At 34.2% G+C, this 17,507-nt stretch overlaps 1 protein-coding gene across 8 annotated transcripts in view; it reads left to right on the top strand.

Annotated features, from left to right (window-relative positions):
- The window catches only part of DMD (dystrophin), a 1,918,566-nt gene that overhangs the window by 669,046 nt on the left and 1,232,013 nt on the right, over nucleotides 1-17,507 (top strand). For 7 of the 8 annotated variants that reach the window (XR_009155503.1, XR_009155504.1, XM_058186500.1 and 4 more), the window contains exons 1-2: nucleotides 1,762-1,971; nucleotides 16,798-16,978. Coding sequence is in view for 6 of the 8 variants with exons in the window: in XM_058186500.1 (XP_058042483.1) it covers nucleotides 1,906-1,971; nucleotides 16,798-16,978 (247 nt within the window). In the remaining 2 variants the exon portion in view is untranslated. Of the gene's footprint in view, nucleotides 1-1,729; nucleotides 1,972-16,797; nucleotides 16,979-17,507 lie in introns of those variants that run through there. The other variant, XM_058186507.1, reaches the window with a different exon arrangement.

The following is a 17,507-nucleotide window of genomic DNA, read 5'->3' on the forward strand; positions in this document are numbered from 1 at the left end:
GAAGAAGTTGGTTCCTCTTTTTGAATGAGTTCTTGTGTTCTTCAATCGTGCACTTATTCTTCTGTTGGTTTGTCCAATGTATGTGGTGGGGCAGGCGGTGCATGGGATTTCATATACTCCTTGATTTTCTAACTCAATTTTGTCTTTGGGGTTTCTTAGGATGGTGGATATTTTTTGGTTTGTGCAGAATGCTGTCTTGATGTTATGTTTGTGGAGGATCTTGCTGATTCTGTCTGTGGTGCCTTTTATATATGGGAGGAGGGCTGTGCCATTTTCTTGCTCTCTGTCTTGGGTTTTAGTGGGGGGTTCTTTTTGGATTAGTTTGGTAATCTTGTTCTCTGGAATCCATTGGATGTTAAATGCGTTTGTGAGGTGTGTAGTTCGGTTTTGGGTGTTGTTGATGGCTAAAACCCAAGACAGAGACCAAGAAAACGGCACAGCCCTCCTCCCATATATAAAAGGCACCACAGACAGAATCAGCAAGATCCTCCACAAACATAACATCAAGACAGCATTCTGCACAAACCAAAAAATATCCACCATCCTAAGAAACCCCAAAGACAGAGAGCAAGAAAATGGCACAGCCCTCCTCCCATATATAAAAGGCACCACAGACAGAATCAGCAAGATCCTCCACAAACATAACATCAAGACAGCATTCTGCACAAACCAAAAATATCCACCATCCTAAGAAACCCCAAAGACAAAATTGAGTTAGAAAATCAAGGAGTATATGAAATCCCATGCACCGCCTGCCCCACCACATACATTGGACAAACCAACAGAAGAATAAGTGCATTGAAGAACACAGAACTCATTCAAAAGAGGAACCAACTTCTTCCTGGTCCAACACTTTAAAGTCACAGGACACGATATTGACTTTAAAGACCAGAACTATCGCCAAAACTGAACACTTTAACAACAGAATAATCAGAGAAGCCATCGAGATAGAAAACGCCCACACAGCATGCACAAATGAGATGATACCTCCCGCCTACCAGCCATTTGGAAACCCGCCCTTATTGACAAACGAGTCCCTAACACGAGGAATGACACCAGACACACACTCACAAGGTCCACACAGGATGTCACCACCACACATCCACCCAGAAAGCAGACCCAAACCCACACTGATCAGGAAGCACGACCAAGGACCAGAAGCCAGACTGCAGTTGCAACATTAGCCATTTCAAACCCTCCAATCCATACATACAACAGACAGACACCCACTATGAAGATGTAGCACGACCAGAAACATGAAGCCAAACAGCAGCAGTGCAGCTCACCAGCTCAAATCCCCCTGCAACTCAGACTAATCTGAGCACAACCAAGCCCCCACCAACACAGGACACACCCCCAGCCAATCAGAGCACAAAAACCCCATCCAATCAGAGCACAGCCAAGCTCCCACCCAATCAGTTCAAACCCCCACTAGCAGTTAAAAAGGAAGAAACAGCTGCAATCACATATTGCTCCCAGAAGCACAAAGCTGTAAACACCTAGCCTGAAGATGACGAATGAGACGTCATCGAAATGTCGCCAAGACACTTCCAATTTTACGCGGGAGAAAACCCGAATAACCAAAGACCTACATATATATATATATATATATATATATATATATATATATATATATATATATATATATATATATATATATATAGTGTGTGTGTGTATCCACAATAAACTAAAAATAAATGTGCTCAACTCTTTCCTTTCTTTTTTTTAGATGGGCTTAATGCTGACAACGTCAAACAGGCTTCAGAACAGTTAAACAGTCGGTGGATTGAGTTCTGTCAGTTACTGAGTGAAAGACTGGCATGGTTGGAGTACCAAAACAACATCATTGCCTTCTACTCTCAGCTGCAGCAATTGGAGAAGACAGTAATTACTGTTGAAAATTGGATGAAAGCACAGCTCTTACCGTCAGCAGATCCTGATGCAGTGAAAACACAGTTAGATAGGTGCAAGGTTAGAAATTCTGTCCTAATCTTTGTGGTATTCTGTTGCACATGTTTCATTGATTTGGGTCCCTGTTCCTCATAAAAACATCTATGATTTTTAGCTGTGTTGATAATCTTATAAAAGGGAGAAAAAGGTGTACAAGCTTGTTCACATATAAAATTGCCAAGGTACAAATATTTGAAGAATGTGCCAGGAGCTATACATGTTACACATAAGTAACTGAAGCACATTTGAAAGTACTAGATGGGAATTAGTATAGTAGCTTGCATACAATACACAGAAACATTTCTGTTGTACATGTAAAAATCAAATGAAAGGCAAAAAGGAAAGTTGTGGTTATGAATTTTCTTATGGTGTTTAAATTGTCATTAATGAAGTAGAATGTTTTAATACTTCTCAATTTCTATTCACTGGAGAGAAGTAGCAAAAGGACTTAGATAGTATGTAATAGTAAGTAAACAATAATAAAGTACAATAATAATAACACTTGACTAGCCTCACATAGCTCCTGATGTCATTCATCATATTGGTTCATATAGCTGTACTGTTTTGATGATAGTGTTATGATAATGAAGGTGATTTTCATCTTTTATTGCGAAAATAAAATTTAAGAATGCTTTGTAAAAATATTTTAAAATTTTAAACTTTTTTTTAAAAAAGCAGTAACAATATACAATTAGGAATCAAGAGAGTTTGGTTTCCTAAATCATTTTCAACTCCTAGCTGCTACCTGGATCGATTCTTTTTATATGCCAATCACTCTGATTTGTTTTCCCAATGCTGTGGTCATTATAACTCAGTCAATTCATCTTGCTGTTGTCATCCTCCTCAGTACTTTTCTTCTACCTTTCCCAGCATTAGAAGTTTTTCTAAAGAGCTGGGTCTTAGTATGTGTCTAAAGGATGATAATTTGAGCCTTTGCCCTGAAATCTCTACTGAATTGTTCAATGATCCATCAGTTTGTTTTATTGTCCTCAAGATTACATATCTTATTCAACATCAAAGTTCAAAGTCATCAGTACTTTTACTATCCCTCTTCTTTAAACTTCAACTTTTGCTTCCATAGAATATCACAGGGAATTCTATGGCTTGAACAATTCTGAACTTTGTATATATAGAACGTGTTTTTCAAATCTTTCATAACTACTCTACCAAGTGCTAGTTCGCAGTGTTACCTCTTGACTACAGGTTTCTTACTGTTGAAAAGTTAATCGTAAAAAACAGAAGCTATCCACACTTCGATATCTTCATTGTTAATTCTCAGGCTGGTTGTTCTACCTGTTGTCATTAGTTTGGTCATATTTATATTTAATTTTAGTCCCATTTTTTTCATGATACATGAGGTGAAAATGAGGGCTTGTAGATCAAAAGTAATGTCCTCAATAAAAAGGCACTACGCAGTCTAAAACCATCTCTATCTACTGGACCTGATGGACTATGTGCATACTTCTTAAAAAAGCTTTCCACTGCAATAGCAGAACCTCTAAGCATAATTTTGGAAAAATCTTTCAGCACCAGCTCTCCGCCCAACCAATGGTCATAAGCCACAGTCATCCCTATCTTCAAAAAGGGAGACCCTAGCCTAGTTGAAAATTACAGACCAATCTCTTTATGTTGCATCACCTGCAAAGTCATGGAATCAATCATTTACCAATCTATAATCTTCCACCTAGAGACAAACAACCTACTTTCCAACAAACAATTTGGTTTCAGAAAAAAAATTATCCTGTAATCTACAACTACTACACTGCAAAAACATATGAACTACACATCTTGATCAGGGCAAAGCAATAGACACAATTTACATAGACTTCTGTAAAGCCTTTGATTCAGTGGTACACAACAAACTACTTCTAAAACTAAAGTCCTATGGCATTTCTGGACTCCTACATAAATGGATAGCTGCCTTCCTGTCAAACAGACAACAAGTGGTCAAAACAGGAAGTGCTCTACCAAATCCTGTAGCTGTTAACAAGGCAGCATTTTAGGTCCAACATTCTTCATACTTTGCATAAATGACCTTTGCGATCATATTAAAAGCAACTGTGTTCTCTTCGCTGATGATGTAAAATGATTCAATCCCACCGACAATGCAACTACCCTTCAAAAAGATCTTGACTGTGTCAAATTGTTCTAACAAGTGGCAACTTCAAATCTCAACCAACAAATGCTCTGTCTTGCACACTGGCAAAAAAAATAAGAACATAAAATACAAATTAGATGGACATGACCTTGTAGATGATCCTCACTCTGTCAAGGACCTTGGAGTACTCATTTCTAAAGATCTAAGTGCCAGAGCCCACTGTAACAACATTGTCAAAAAGGCATTAAGAGTTGTTAACCTAATCTTGCGTAGCTTCTTCTCTGGTAATATTGTACTACTAACTAGAGCATACAAAACATTTGCTAGACCAATTCTCAAATACAGCTCATCTGTCTGGAACCCGCATTGCATATCGGACATTAATACAATTGACAGAGTCCAGAGATATTTCACATGAAGAGTCCTCCATTCCTCTACCCACAATAAAATACCTTATGCCACCAGACCTGAAATTTTGGGTTTAGACACCTTAGAACTATGTGAACTTCAGTCTGACCTAAACATAGTACATAAAATTATCTGCCACAATGTCTCAACCTCACCCCATTCCTACGAAGTCTGTAAGGGGCATGCATAAGCACACCAGCATGCCTTCCATCCCTGTCTTAATGTTCCTTTTTACTCGTATCCTTTCCATGTATTTGAATTATGTTTATACTTTTATCTGTTATATATGCTTGACAAATAAATACATAAATAAGATCAGCATAGCATATAATTATAATCAAGCTTTCTTAGGAAGCAATAACCATCAATAAACTAAAACAAAGATAAAATACTATTTAAGAATCTAAATTTATAAATGTTACCTTGACATAGAGAGATTTTAAATATTAATATTAAATATTTATGCCCTTGTCTTCCCAAAAGTTTGTGGAGGTAAATAATCTCTTAGAAAAATATTAATATATTTACAGATGCCAAGCAAATTTGATTGAATTATTTCCCTTATTATGGAGCTCTTTTTATTGCTGAATTAATCTTTTGACCAATTTTGCACATCAAAATATTAATGATATAGTAGATTTGAAGATGGCCAGTTACTAGGGAGTCTGTGGATTTTCACAGCAGAGATCCCTGCTGTCTTCTCCTCTTTTCTGACTGAAGAAAGGCATTCTAAGCTATTGATTCCCAAGAATCTGTCAGAAGAACATTTTTCCTGGAGAATTCTCTTGAGAGATGAATCCACAGGAGCTTCAGATTTGTTCTCTTTATAATGGGAGTATAAAATTGGTCAGAGACACCCACACTTTCAGATTTTAATTTAATGTAATTTTCCTTCTTATAATAACTTCTGAATTTATGAATTGCTTCTTTCTGAATCTCCAGCTGAAGCTTTCCAGACTAAGATTTATGACGCTCTTTCTAGTTTTGGGGAAAATGTTTATGTAACTAATATTTTGCACTGGCTTTTATATATTTCATTTTTATTGCTTGATGTTTTCATCATTTTGCATTAATAAAAACTTTGAAGTACACAAAGTTATTGAAAGGGACAGTTAATTTGAACAACAAAGGAAATGTTTTCTTATGTTTATCATCTTGCTTTTTCTAAAAAAAACATTTTTTCGGTATAAAACCTCTTCTTAATGCAACTGTACAGCTCAGAATTTTATTCAATGGAGACATTTGCTTCTAGATATATTTTGCTTGTTTTAACAAAAAATATATTTTTGACTCATTTGAACAGTTTGACCTGTTCCCTTAATTCCCTTGTTTTTTTCCTTTAACCCACAAGAGGGAGCTTCAACATTAGGAATGTTTACTTGAAATTCGCATGTTACATAACCATTTATTTATTTTTACAGCTTAGTATGACTGGAGCTCGTTTTATATCCTTTTCTCTCATTTGGTTACTCATACTATATCTCATTTAAATATTGTTTATTTATTTGTTAATCTTAATGCTATAATTTATTTTGGTTCAATGTGAATAGAAATTTTAGTTATAAAATTACTTTTTTTGCTCTAAAAATGAACAGAAGAAAATATAGAGGGGAGGAATCAAAGCTGGAAGAAAGACTTTCTGCTTCCTTTACTCATTTTAAAGAATTCCAGGAATTAAAAGTAAGAATTAACTTAAAGGAATTTTCATAAAATAGAAGATCATCTTCTAAATTAATTCAAGAAGCACCACAAAATCTAGAAGAAAAAATGGACTGTCTTAAGACTGATATCAATGACATATCTGATAAATTAATCTCAAGTAGAATAAAAAATTAAATAATTGCAGATGACAGATCTGTAATTGTCTTCAATGAGAAGTTTATAGACAGAACTGAACAAGTTGGAAACTAGACTACAATTCATGGAAACAGAACCTTGGCATGGTTATGGGATGTGTACTCTAAGGAGTATGACATCTGGGTCAGAGATTCAGGTCTCAGCGGGTCCCATTAGAGGAACCAGATGAATAGTGTTTTTTTTGTAAACAATATATTATGACATAATTTACAGAAACCTATACTGAATCGATCATTGCCCAAGTCAAGAAGGACTATGCTAGAGTTCCTAGACAACTGTGATAAATGGGCTACAGCAGGTGTCCTCAACCCCAGGCCATAGCCCATTAGGAACTGGCCAACGCAAGCAGTGGGTGAGCGTATGAGTTCGCAAAACTGCATTTGTGCATGTGTATGCATGAAACCATCCCCTCCCCCCACACTTTTGCTGCCAGCCTACAGTTCCAGAAAGATTGGGGACCACTAGGCTACAGGACTTAGGACTATTGAAAGAAAAGCTGCAATTTTCTCTTCCTGCTTTGCAACTGTCATGGTTCTGAATTGGCCAAGGTGGCTGATTTCTTTTCTGCCAGTATCAAGAGGTTTCTTCTGTCCATTTGGAGGATTGCCCTTTACCCCCGACGGCCACTGTATTTCCCCTTTGTCCTGTCAATCTTTCCAGGATTGACTGTGCCCTTTTTTTGGGGGGGGGCAGACAGAAAAAAATCAGGCTACATGTTCCCTTGCATCGGTCCACTGTGATGTCACTGCCGGAAGTTGATACAATGATATCAGTGAGAGAAGAGAAGATACCCCTAAAATGTGGTAAAGATTTATTGTCAAATGGTGTAGTTGTAGAATCAAGACTCCAAAGAGTTAGGCAGGGTTTTCACCCCAAAGACAGTGGCAACTAAGAGATCATAGCAGCTGACTGTATATATTAAACAGTGACAGTTCAGGGAGGTGAAGACAGACGAGAAAAGGGGAAAAAACCCTCCAGATTTAACCTGTTTCCCCCAAAATAAGACATCCCTTGATAATAAGCCCAATTGGACTTTTGAGCGCATGGCAATGAGGCCAATCACTTATTTCAGGATTCAAAAAAATATAAGACAGGATCTTATTTTTGGGAAAACATGGTATACACTTTGCGACGTATTAGAAGTGAAACTCTATGGGACTGGTGATTTTAAAATCTACAACTTGATAACTTTATAAAGATAGTAGGGACTAAGATATCGGAGCAGCTGATTGTATATATTAAACAATGATACTCCAGACTTATATACTTTATGATGGATTAGAAGTGGAACTCCACAGGACTGGTGATTATAAAACCTATAACTTTATAAATTTTAAAACTTTAAATTTTAAAAATGGGAAAAATTTGCACATTGCAAGGAGAACAAGAGCACCATCTGGGGGTTAGAGGAATCACAGAACTGACCAAACCTGTCTCATAAAAGATCTGATGCAAGACTGAACTGATTTGTTGAATGAATATAAAAAGAGGAAAAGAAGAAGAAAATTATGTAGAAGAAATCTGGAAAATATAATATATATATATATATATATAAATATAGAAGATAAATTTTAGGTAGTAGATATTGAATGAACTACTATCTGTTTGTCTAAGTATAAAAAAATTATATATACTGAATATTGAAGCTGTGGTTATAAGCAAGGATTGAAAGGTTGTTTAAAACAGAACAAATATTACAAGAACTATAGGAAATAGGATTGATTAATTAATTAAAACAACTGCTTAAAATTTATGCAATTAAGTTAGAGCTTGTTGATTATCAAATCTATATACATAGTCTTTATATATTCATAAATATATTTATCTATATTTATATATTTACATAAATCTTCCTTAAAGCCTTAAAATATAAGGATATTACAACTATATTAACTATATCAAGTCTTGTATTTTATATTTTGTATCTAATTTATAGCTTTATATAGCTTATATATCCTTGTATACTTATATACTGTATGTACATAAATTTGCTGTAAAGTGTAAGGATACTATAACTATATCAATTTACATATTTATATATTTATATTGATATATTTAAGGCATATTGAAGGTATTATTATTATAGGACTACTGTTTAACAAATATAATTAGAAGTGGGGGGGAGAGAGAAAATATAATAGAGAAAGAGAGAGTGGGGGGGGTCCAAAGAGGAAATTTGAACAACTAAACTATTGTATGTTATTTTGGAAAAACTGTTGTTGAGCAAATCAGAGCTCAATAGAGAGTATGTTTGGAACGGAGAAATCAAGCTCACCATTGAATATTCAGAGCATGCAAGCAACATTACTTATGACACAAGAAGCAATGACAAAGACACAGGAGGCGATAGCAAAGAATCATGAAGAGACAAAAAGATATTAAGAATGAGATGAGAGAAACAAAAGGAGACATCAGAAGGATGGACGATAAAATAGGAAACAAAGGGTAGAGACAAAATGGAACAAATAGATTTAAAAAAATGGAAACAATGGAACAGAAATGTAAAATTGCAAGCAGGGACTTAGAGGAATTTTCTTAGAGATAGAAAAAGCGTCTTTCTTCTTGAGGTTCCAAAATATAGTGGAAGAAAAGGAGGAAGACCTAGGTGTGACAATGGCAGAAATATTAGCAGACACATTACAGAAAAACAAGCAGGACATATGAAGAGATATAGATGAAGTGTACAGAGTGCACACAAACTATGCATGAAGACACAGATTACCAAAAGAAGTGCATATGAGGTTTACGGAAAAGGCAATAAGGGGTGAATATACAAAAAAATGAGGGAGGAACTAATAATATATAAAGGAAAATAAATATAAACCTTGAAACAAATACCTAGGAGAGTGAGAAACCAGAGAAGACACTATCAGTTCTTAACTAAACAACTAATCAGATATAACGTGATGTTTAGATTGTTGGTGCTGGAAGGCATTCTGATTACCTGGCAGAAGAAAAAAATCAAAATAGATACTCTTGATAAAGCACAAGAGTTCTTTGAACATCACTTCACAGCTGAGGAAGAGCAAGAGAGTAGAGAAGAGGTAGAGAACAGGAGTCGAGGAATATCAAGCAGAGGATAATGAGGCAGAATGAGAAGAAAAAGGGAAACAGGAAAAAGAATGAATAGAACGAGAAGATAAAAGAGGAAAAATACAAAGAGACAAGAAATACAAGAAAACTAAGAACTGTAAAGAAATGGAGGAGAAAATTAAGACACTTTCAATAAACATAAATAGATTAAACTCACTGGCGAAATGAACACAAATTCTCACAAAATCACAAAGATTGGATATGGACATTGTATGTTTGCAGAAAGTGCACATTAAGAAACAATATAGCAAATTACTAGAAAATCCAAAAATAGGGAAGCTTTATATAACACTAGCACAACAAAAAAAGAGAAATCGCAGTATATATTGAGGAAAAATTAAAATCGAAACAACTATATGCAGACAAGAAGGGAAGAATCCTAATCATAGAGACAGAATCAGAGCAAAAACAAATACTACTTACCACAATATATGCACCAAACAATAATCAAAACGAATTTATAGAAAAGTACATAACAAAATAATGGAAACAGAATATGAAAGCATATGCTTAATTGGAGACTTCAATGCAATAGTGGATATTAAAAAGGATTATAAAAGCAATAAGAAAAATAAGAAAAAAAACCATTATCAATTTATTTTTTGAAATGATGCAAGAATTAAGCTTACAAGACGCATGGAGAGAAATAAATGTAAAAAATAAACAATGCACATTCTACTCAAACCCACACCAATCATGGTCAAGGATCGATAAGGCATGGATGACCCCGGGATTAAGAAGAGAGATTGAAGAAGTAGAAATAATGACCACCACTTGGTCAGACCACAATCCATAAAAGTGACATGGAGAGGACAGAAGAAGAAGCGAAGATGGACAATGAGTCAAGACATAATAAAAGATAAAGAATATACACAAATTATAGAAAAGGAACTGAAAATATTCTTCAAGGTTAACAGAAAAGAAGATAAGTCATTACAAAACATGTGGGATATTACAAAAGCATATATATGAGGATTGACAATAGCATATATGGCAAGAATAAATAAGAAAAGAAAACAAAAACAAGATACATTACAGGAAGAACTCAAAAGATTGGAACTAGACTTACAGAAAGAACCCCAAAATAATAAAAGAAAAGAAAAAAGAGACTTAATAAAATATAAGCTTAACCTGACCACACAAAAAGAAATGGCACAAAAAGTCAAAATGGCAAAGCAAAACTTTTTTGAGCACGCAAACAAGCTGTGGTAAACAAGTGGTAAACAAGGCACACACAAACAAGGTGATGGTTAGTGTACAAATTAAAAAAAAAGAAAAGGAGAAAAGAATAATACATCAATTGCAAGACGAGAAGGGAGTGATATACCATAGGGGGGAAGAAAAAAAGAACACAATACAAGAATTTTTCAAAAATTTATATTGCCAAGAAAATATTCCAGAAAACAATATCAAACAATATCTAGATAAAATGAATCTAAGCAAAATCGCAGAGACAAAAAGAGAGATGTTAAATGGAACAATACCCATGATGGAACTAGTGGCAGCAATGAAGAAGCAAAAAAACAACAAAATACATGGCCCAGATGGACTCCCCGCAGAGCTATACAAGACTGTACAGGAAGTATTAGGGGTGGAAATGCTGGAAGTATTCAATGAAGCACTTGCAGAAACCAAATTACCTTTATCACGGACAGAAGCATACATCACACTCATTCCAAAAGAAGACACAGACCATCAATAAATTAAAAACTACAGACCCATCTCATTATTGAATGTGGGCTATAAAATATTTGCATCCATAATATCTGAAAGAGTAAAAAAAAAGTCCTAAATGAGTTTATCAACCCAGATCAAAATGGATTCCTACCAAGAAGGCAAATAAAAAACAATATGAGAACCATCATAAACACACTAGAATACTACGAAGCCCATCCCAGAAAACATTCCACATTGATTCTTTTGGAGTCCCAAAAGGCTTTTGATAATTTGAATTGGAGGTTTATCATTTTACAATTAAAGAATATGAATTTTGGGGAGAAATTTGTGCAGAGGGTGGAAAAAATATACACAATTCAAACAGCAAAAGTAATAATAAATGGAGATACCACAGAAAAATTTAATATCACTAAGGGAGTAACACATGGATGCCCATTATCACCTTTACTATTCATTTTAACCCTAGAAGTATTACCATTAAAAATCAGACAAGAACATAAAATAAAAGGCTTAAAAATAGAAAAAGAATACAAAGTCCAAGCGTTCACGGACAATCTGGTATTTATTCTAGAAGAACCTTTATAAATAGAACCCAAATTAGTTTAAAAAAATAGAAGAATTCGGTAAAGTAGCAGGACTTAAAATTAACAAGAGTAAAACTAAGATAATAATGAAAAACCTCATTAAAAAACAGGAGAGAGAATTGGAAGAAAGAAAGGGCATGCAAGTGACCAAGCAAGTGAAATATTTGGGAATTTGGTTATCAGCCAAATGTTCATCAATCAAAGAAGACAATTACAGCAAAATATTACAACAAATAAAATAGGATTTGGAAAACTGGAAAAAATTACAATTGTCACTTATCGGAAGGATAGCTTCCATTAAGATGAATATTTTACCAAGAATACTGTTTCTATGCCAAGTAGTACCAATAAATCTAGGGAAAAACATTTTCGAAGACTTAAATAAACTAACAACGAAATACATTTCGCTGGGGGGAAAACCACGGATTAAATTAAAATTAATACAGGACAGTAGACAGAAAGGAGGTTTTGGGCTCCCAGATTGGGAGATGTATTATCAAGCAACAGCGCTTACTTGGATTAAGGATTGGATAGAGCTAAAAAACAAAAGGATATTGACATTAGAAGGACATGATTTACAAATAGGCTGGCATGCATTCACATGGGATGGGAAAAACAAATCTCACAGTTGTTTTCAGAGACATTTAATCAGAAACACTTTATTACAGGTCTGGCAGAAAATTAAAAAAAAATCACTATGACAAAATACCAAATTGGTTATCAATGATGGAAGCATTAATTTACCCAAATCTATTAGATATAGACAAAATAATAAGATATAAAGACTTGCTAAATGACCAGAGGAAACTAAAAACAAAACAAGTACTAAAAGATCAGGGTATAGACATTGATTGGTGGCCATTTATGCAGATTCAGACCAGATACAAGAAAGATGCAGAACTATACAGATTCCATAAAGAACCACAAGAATTGGATAAAATCTTACAGGGCACAGAAGAAAAACTGATTAGGAAAATATACAATTACTTATTGTGATATACAAGGGAGGAGGAGGTAGTTAAAGAAACTATGATAACCTGGGCCAAAAATTTTGGTTACAACATAGAATTGAAAAAATGGGAGAAACTCTGGAAAAAAATTACAAATTGACCATGTCAGCAGCCTATTAGGAGAACCTAACAAAATGTTCTACAGATGGCACCTTCCATCAGCGAGATTGGCCAAAATGTTCCAAAACACATCACCAGATTGCTGGAAATGCAGACAAATGCAAGGAACATACTATCATATGTGGTGGATGTGTGCAATAACAAAAAAATATTAAATTAGAATAAGAAAGTGGCTTGAGGAGATAACCAAACAGCAAATAGAATTGAAACTGGAATTATTTCTATTAGGCATACTTGCAGGAAATTATGATAAAAAAAACACACAATACAATATTACATATCATAACAGCAGCCAGAATTGCGTATGCACAAAACTGGAAAAATAATATTATACCATCAGAGGAATGTGTGATAAGAAAGTGGAGTGTGCTGAGATAGATAGACTGATGAAAGAAATAAAAGACAAAGGAGAAATGAAGTGCTATTTGATATGGAATGTATGGTACAAATGGTTACTGGATAGCTGTAAAAGTCAAGAAAATATTAAATAAAGAAGACTTAGGAGTTAGAAAATAGTAATAAATCTGTATATATGATACATATATAATATATATGACACAAAATGTTTTTTTATAAATCAGTGTATTAATATACCAGTATATATAATGTACAAAGGACAATGGAACCACATGTAATAGATATATTGATGTAATGGGGAAAACAAATACATAGCAGATGAATACCGATACAGAAATGTTGTAAAGGAGAAAATTGTTAAAAAATATTAAAAACTATTTAATATTTTTTTTTAAAAAAGAAAAGAAAAAAAAGCCACAAATATACAAAGATTGAAAACAAAGAAATAATGATCGTTTATTACCAACCAAATCCAACAAGAAAAGGACATCTGACAAGAATGTAGCAGTTCTGGAAAGAACAACATCCAGAATTAGAAATAGCAGAAAAGAGACTAGCAGATTAATGTTGATTTATAGTATTGAATAAAGCATTAATGAAAGCAGAATTGGAAGAACTGCAAAGGTCCATCCGGGGCAAAAAAAAAAAAAAAAGCCTTGCTGAAGTAACTCAGATTGCACAGCCAAAACAGGGGAAATCTGTATTAAAGGAAACTAACGTAACTACTAAGCATTTTCATTCGCAAACCAGGCACCCTCTCTTCTGCTTTCTCTTCAAAAAGATCAAAGCCCCCTACCTAAAGAAGAAATATTGAAACAAAAAATAGCTGAGCATCTAGGACAGCACAAAAACAACAAAAGAATTTTTCCTGCAAAGAAGCTGGTTCAAAAGAAACAGCTAGCACAAGTATTAAAACATACAAAAGCTGTAATATCAAATATCACTAATAATAATAATCTAATAATAATAATGTAATATCACTAGATCATGCAAGAAACAAACCAACTAATGTACAGCACAGCTGCAGTTATAACTGAATATTGTGGATATAAAATCAACAAACAAGGAAAAAACAAACAGTGCACTACAAAATGGAAGATCAAACAGAAAATAAGATCCACCTGCTCAGATCACATAAAAGCAAGTTAGAACAGATGAAAGAAAAGAAGCTAAAATTAAGAAGATCAAGAATTCCTGATCAAGAAATGTCACTTAAATACTATTAGAGTTTGCAACAATCCAACCAGCACACAAGTAAATAGTTCAGCAGGATTAATGTATAAAAGAAATGTCTTTATATACAGTAATATAAAGCATGATGCATGTATACAATACCCATGCAGCCGAAGCCAGAACCAGAACTCACAGAAGCACAGAATCAATAATGCAAGGACAAACCAACTCTCATATATATACAGATCCATCAAACTAAACCATGGCCAGGCTCCGAGCCATCTCCCATGGCTCACAACAGATCCTGTTTCTTAGTCACCAAATAGTTCCCATTGGCTGACTTGTACTTATGGCTATTCCAGTTCATAATTTCTTACATACTGACAGATACAAGAAGATTAATTAAGTACTGGAAATAATAAAGCCACAAATAACAGCTATAGCCAAGAAGATTAGCAGATACAAAGCCCAAATTGCATACTATTGGGAGAATCTCCAATCTCAGTCAACACAAAAACATTTGTACCAATCCATCAGTGAAGAGAATGCAGTGCACAGGTCAAGATATGACAAAGAAAAAACAATGCAGTTCTGGGCACAGCTATAGAACAACAACAATGCAGCTTCAATAAAGGAGGTAGTTAACAATAAAAATGGTTGAAATTAAAGAACTTATAATAACAGCAGAAACTGGAAAAAAGAACAAAAAAATCAAGAATTGGTCAGCACCAGGTGAGCTTCATTGTTGAAATATCTGATTGGTCTCTTAATTATTGTGAAGCAGTTTAGCAGCACACTGCAAGGAGATGAGATTGAAGATTGGTTAAATCTGGCAAAACCTACCTGATAATGAAAGATCCAACAAAACTAGCAGCACCAGGCAACTCAGGCCAATTATCTGATGCTTATGCTGTCCAACAGCATCTAGTTGGAAAGAAAGTAAATAAATATGATCTGAGCAGAAAGGAAACCTATGATTTCAGGTTTCTCCATTTCTTTTTTTTTATTCCAATCCCCAATTTATGGCATAGCATCCTTTAGTTACCATATTTTTCAGAGTATGACACATTTTTCCCTCCTAAAAGAGGCTGAAAATTTGGGTGTGTCTTATACTCCAAATGTAGCTTTTTTTGAAGCATTTTTCAGCCCTAATGAGGTGCTAGCAATCTTCTGGGCTTTGCCTGCTCCCTCCAACTCTCAGCTGCTCTTTAAAAGCTTTTTTTCAGTGAAGTGATCTTCTGCCTGCTCCCTCTGACTTTCAGCAATAAAGCTTTTTGTCAGCCCAAACAAGGCGCTAGCGAGTGAAGTGATCTCCATGGTTTGCCTGCTTTTCTCATTGTTTCTCTCTCCAAAGATCAGTTGTGTTTTAGAAGCTGTTTTTTATCTCCAAGCAGGGGATAAAAACCAGCAAACTAATGTGCTGAAGCTGACCAGACTAAGGACGTTAGCCAGATGAATACCTGGTAGGCAAATTTTTTTTCCTGTTTTCCTCCCCAAAAACTAAGCTGCATCTTATACTCTGGTGTATCTTATACTCCGAAAAATAGGGTATTTACTTCTATACAGCATATACATTAATTGGTCATCCAACTCTAGTGGACTGGTCAGCATACAAAACTAAAAACAATTAAAAAACTTTTAAAACATTTGTTTGTTTGTTTGTTTGTTTGTTTGCTTGCTTGTTTGATAAAAAAAACCCATTTATTCTTACTAGGTTTCCGAATTTACATTGAATTTAATTGCATATGTAATGTATGTACTGTATAATACTGATGCCTAAGGATATCCACTAGTTTTACTAAGCCTAAATTTTCTTACTGAGTTACACTTCAACATTCAATGCGTTATTTCCATTTCATGAAATAGTACATTATATATATAAATAGAACTTAGAATCAAAGAGAAATTTCCTGACAGTTAGAACAATTAATTAGTGGAATGACTTGCCTCCAGAAGTTGTGGGTGCTCCAGCATTGGAAGTTTTTAAGAAGAGATTGGACAATCATTTATCTAAAATGGTATAGGGTTTCCTGCCTGAGGAGGAGGTTGGACTAGAAGACCTCCAAAGTTCCTTCCAATTCTGTTATTCTGTTATAAATAAATAATACATACCTTTACCTGGGTATGTGTCCCGTCTATTACCTATCATTAATGAATTCTAAGGTAATTCATGTAAGAATAGCATTCCAATTATAAAGAAGCACTTCAATTATCTAATGTATAATGAAAGAACTATATGGATTTCGAAGCCCAATATACAAACATATATCCAGTTTTGCAACTGATCAGTATTAGAAGTTAATATAAGTAATGTACCTATATAAAACAAATATTGACTACACTATTGTTATTAAATAAAAATCATACAAATTTATGATTGAAATAGCAACTTAAATAGCAGTTCATAAAGACGATTTATTTCACCAATATTACAAAACTGACATTCCTTTTTAAAACTACTTTTTGGCAGGATGAAGTGGTCAGTTTTTCAAGCATTCAACCTCAGATAGAAAAACTGAAGGTACAAGGCAAAGCACTAAAAGAGAACCAGCAGTGTCCAGTGTTTTTGGAAGCAGATCTTGTTGCCTTTAGTAATCATTTCATTCAAGTGTACAATGATTTGAAAGCTAGAGAAAAGCAGCTACAAACAAGTAAGTGCTGATACTAATTATTGTCAACGAATAGCTCAGAACCAAAACCAGTTTGGAAGGTCATATATATATTTAGCTATATAACAAAAAATCAATGGTCCTGCAGCTAATAACTTCCTCATTTTTCTATCTTTCTTCTGTACACGTGCAGTATATATGCAAAACAAAATATAAATTTTGTTTATTTGTAATTGATTTGGGCTTTGATTAAAAAATGCAGTCTGTATACCTATGGAAATTGGTGATCAAATTTAATGATGAATAGAACTAGGATTGCATTATGTCAGAGTGAATGTTTATTGTAAAGAATAAACCAGCATAAAACTTACTTTACCTCAAAATGCCAGTAATTAGAATCACTTAAAGGTATAAGTGCAATTGCTGGTGGAGTTTTTGCTTTATAGCTGAAATTTGCACAGACTTATCAGAGGCTGTAATTCTGGTAGTCAATACAGATTTTTCACATTTTAATATGGCACATGCATATTACAAGCAACAGTTGAAAAATTATTTTAATAACTCTTTCTAA

Source organism: Ahaetulla prasina, chromosome 5, assembly GCF_028640845.1.
Source record: "Ahaetulla prasina isolate Xishuangbanna chromosome 5, ASM2864084v1, whole genome shotgun sequence".
Classification (NCBI taxonomy): Eukaryota; Metazoa; Chordata; class Lepidosauria; order Squamata; family Colubridae; genus Ahaetulla; species Ahaetulla prasina.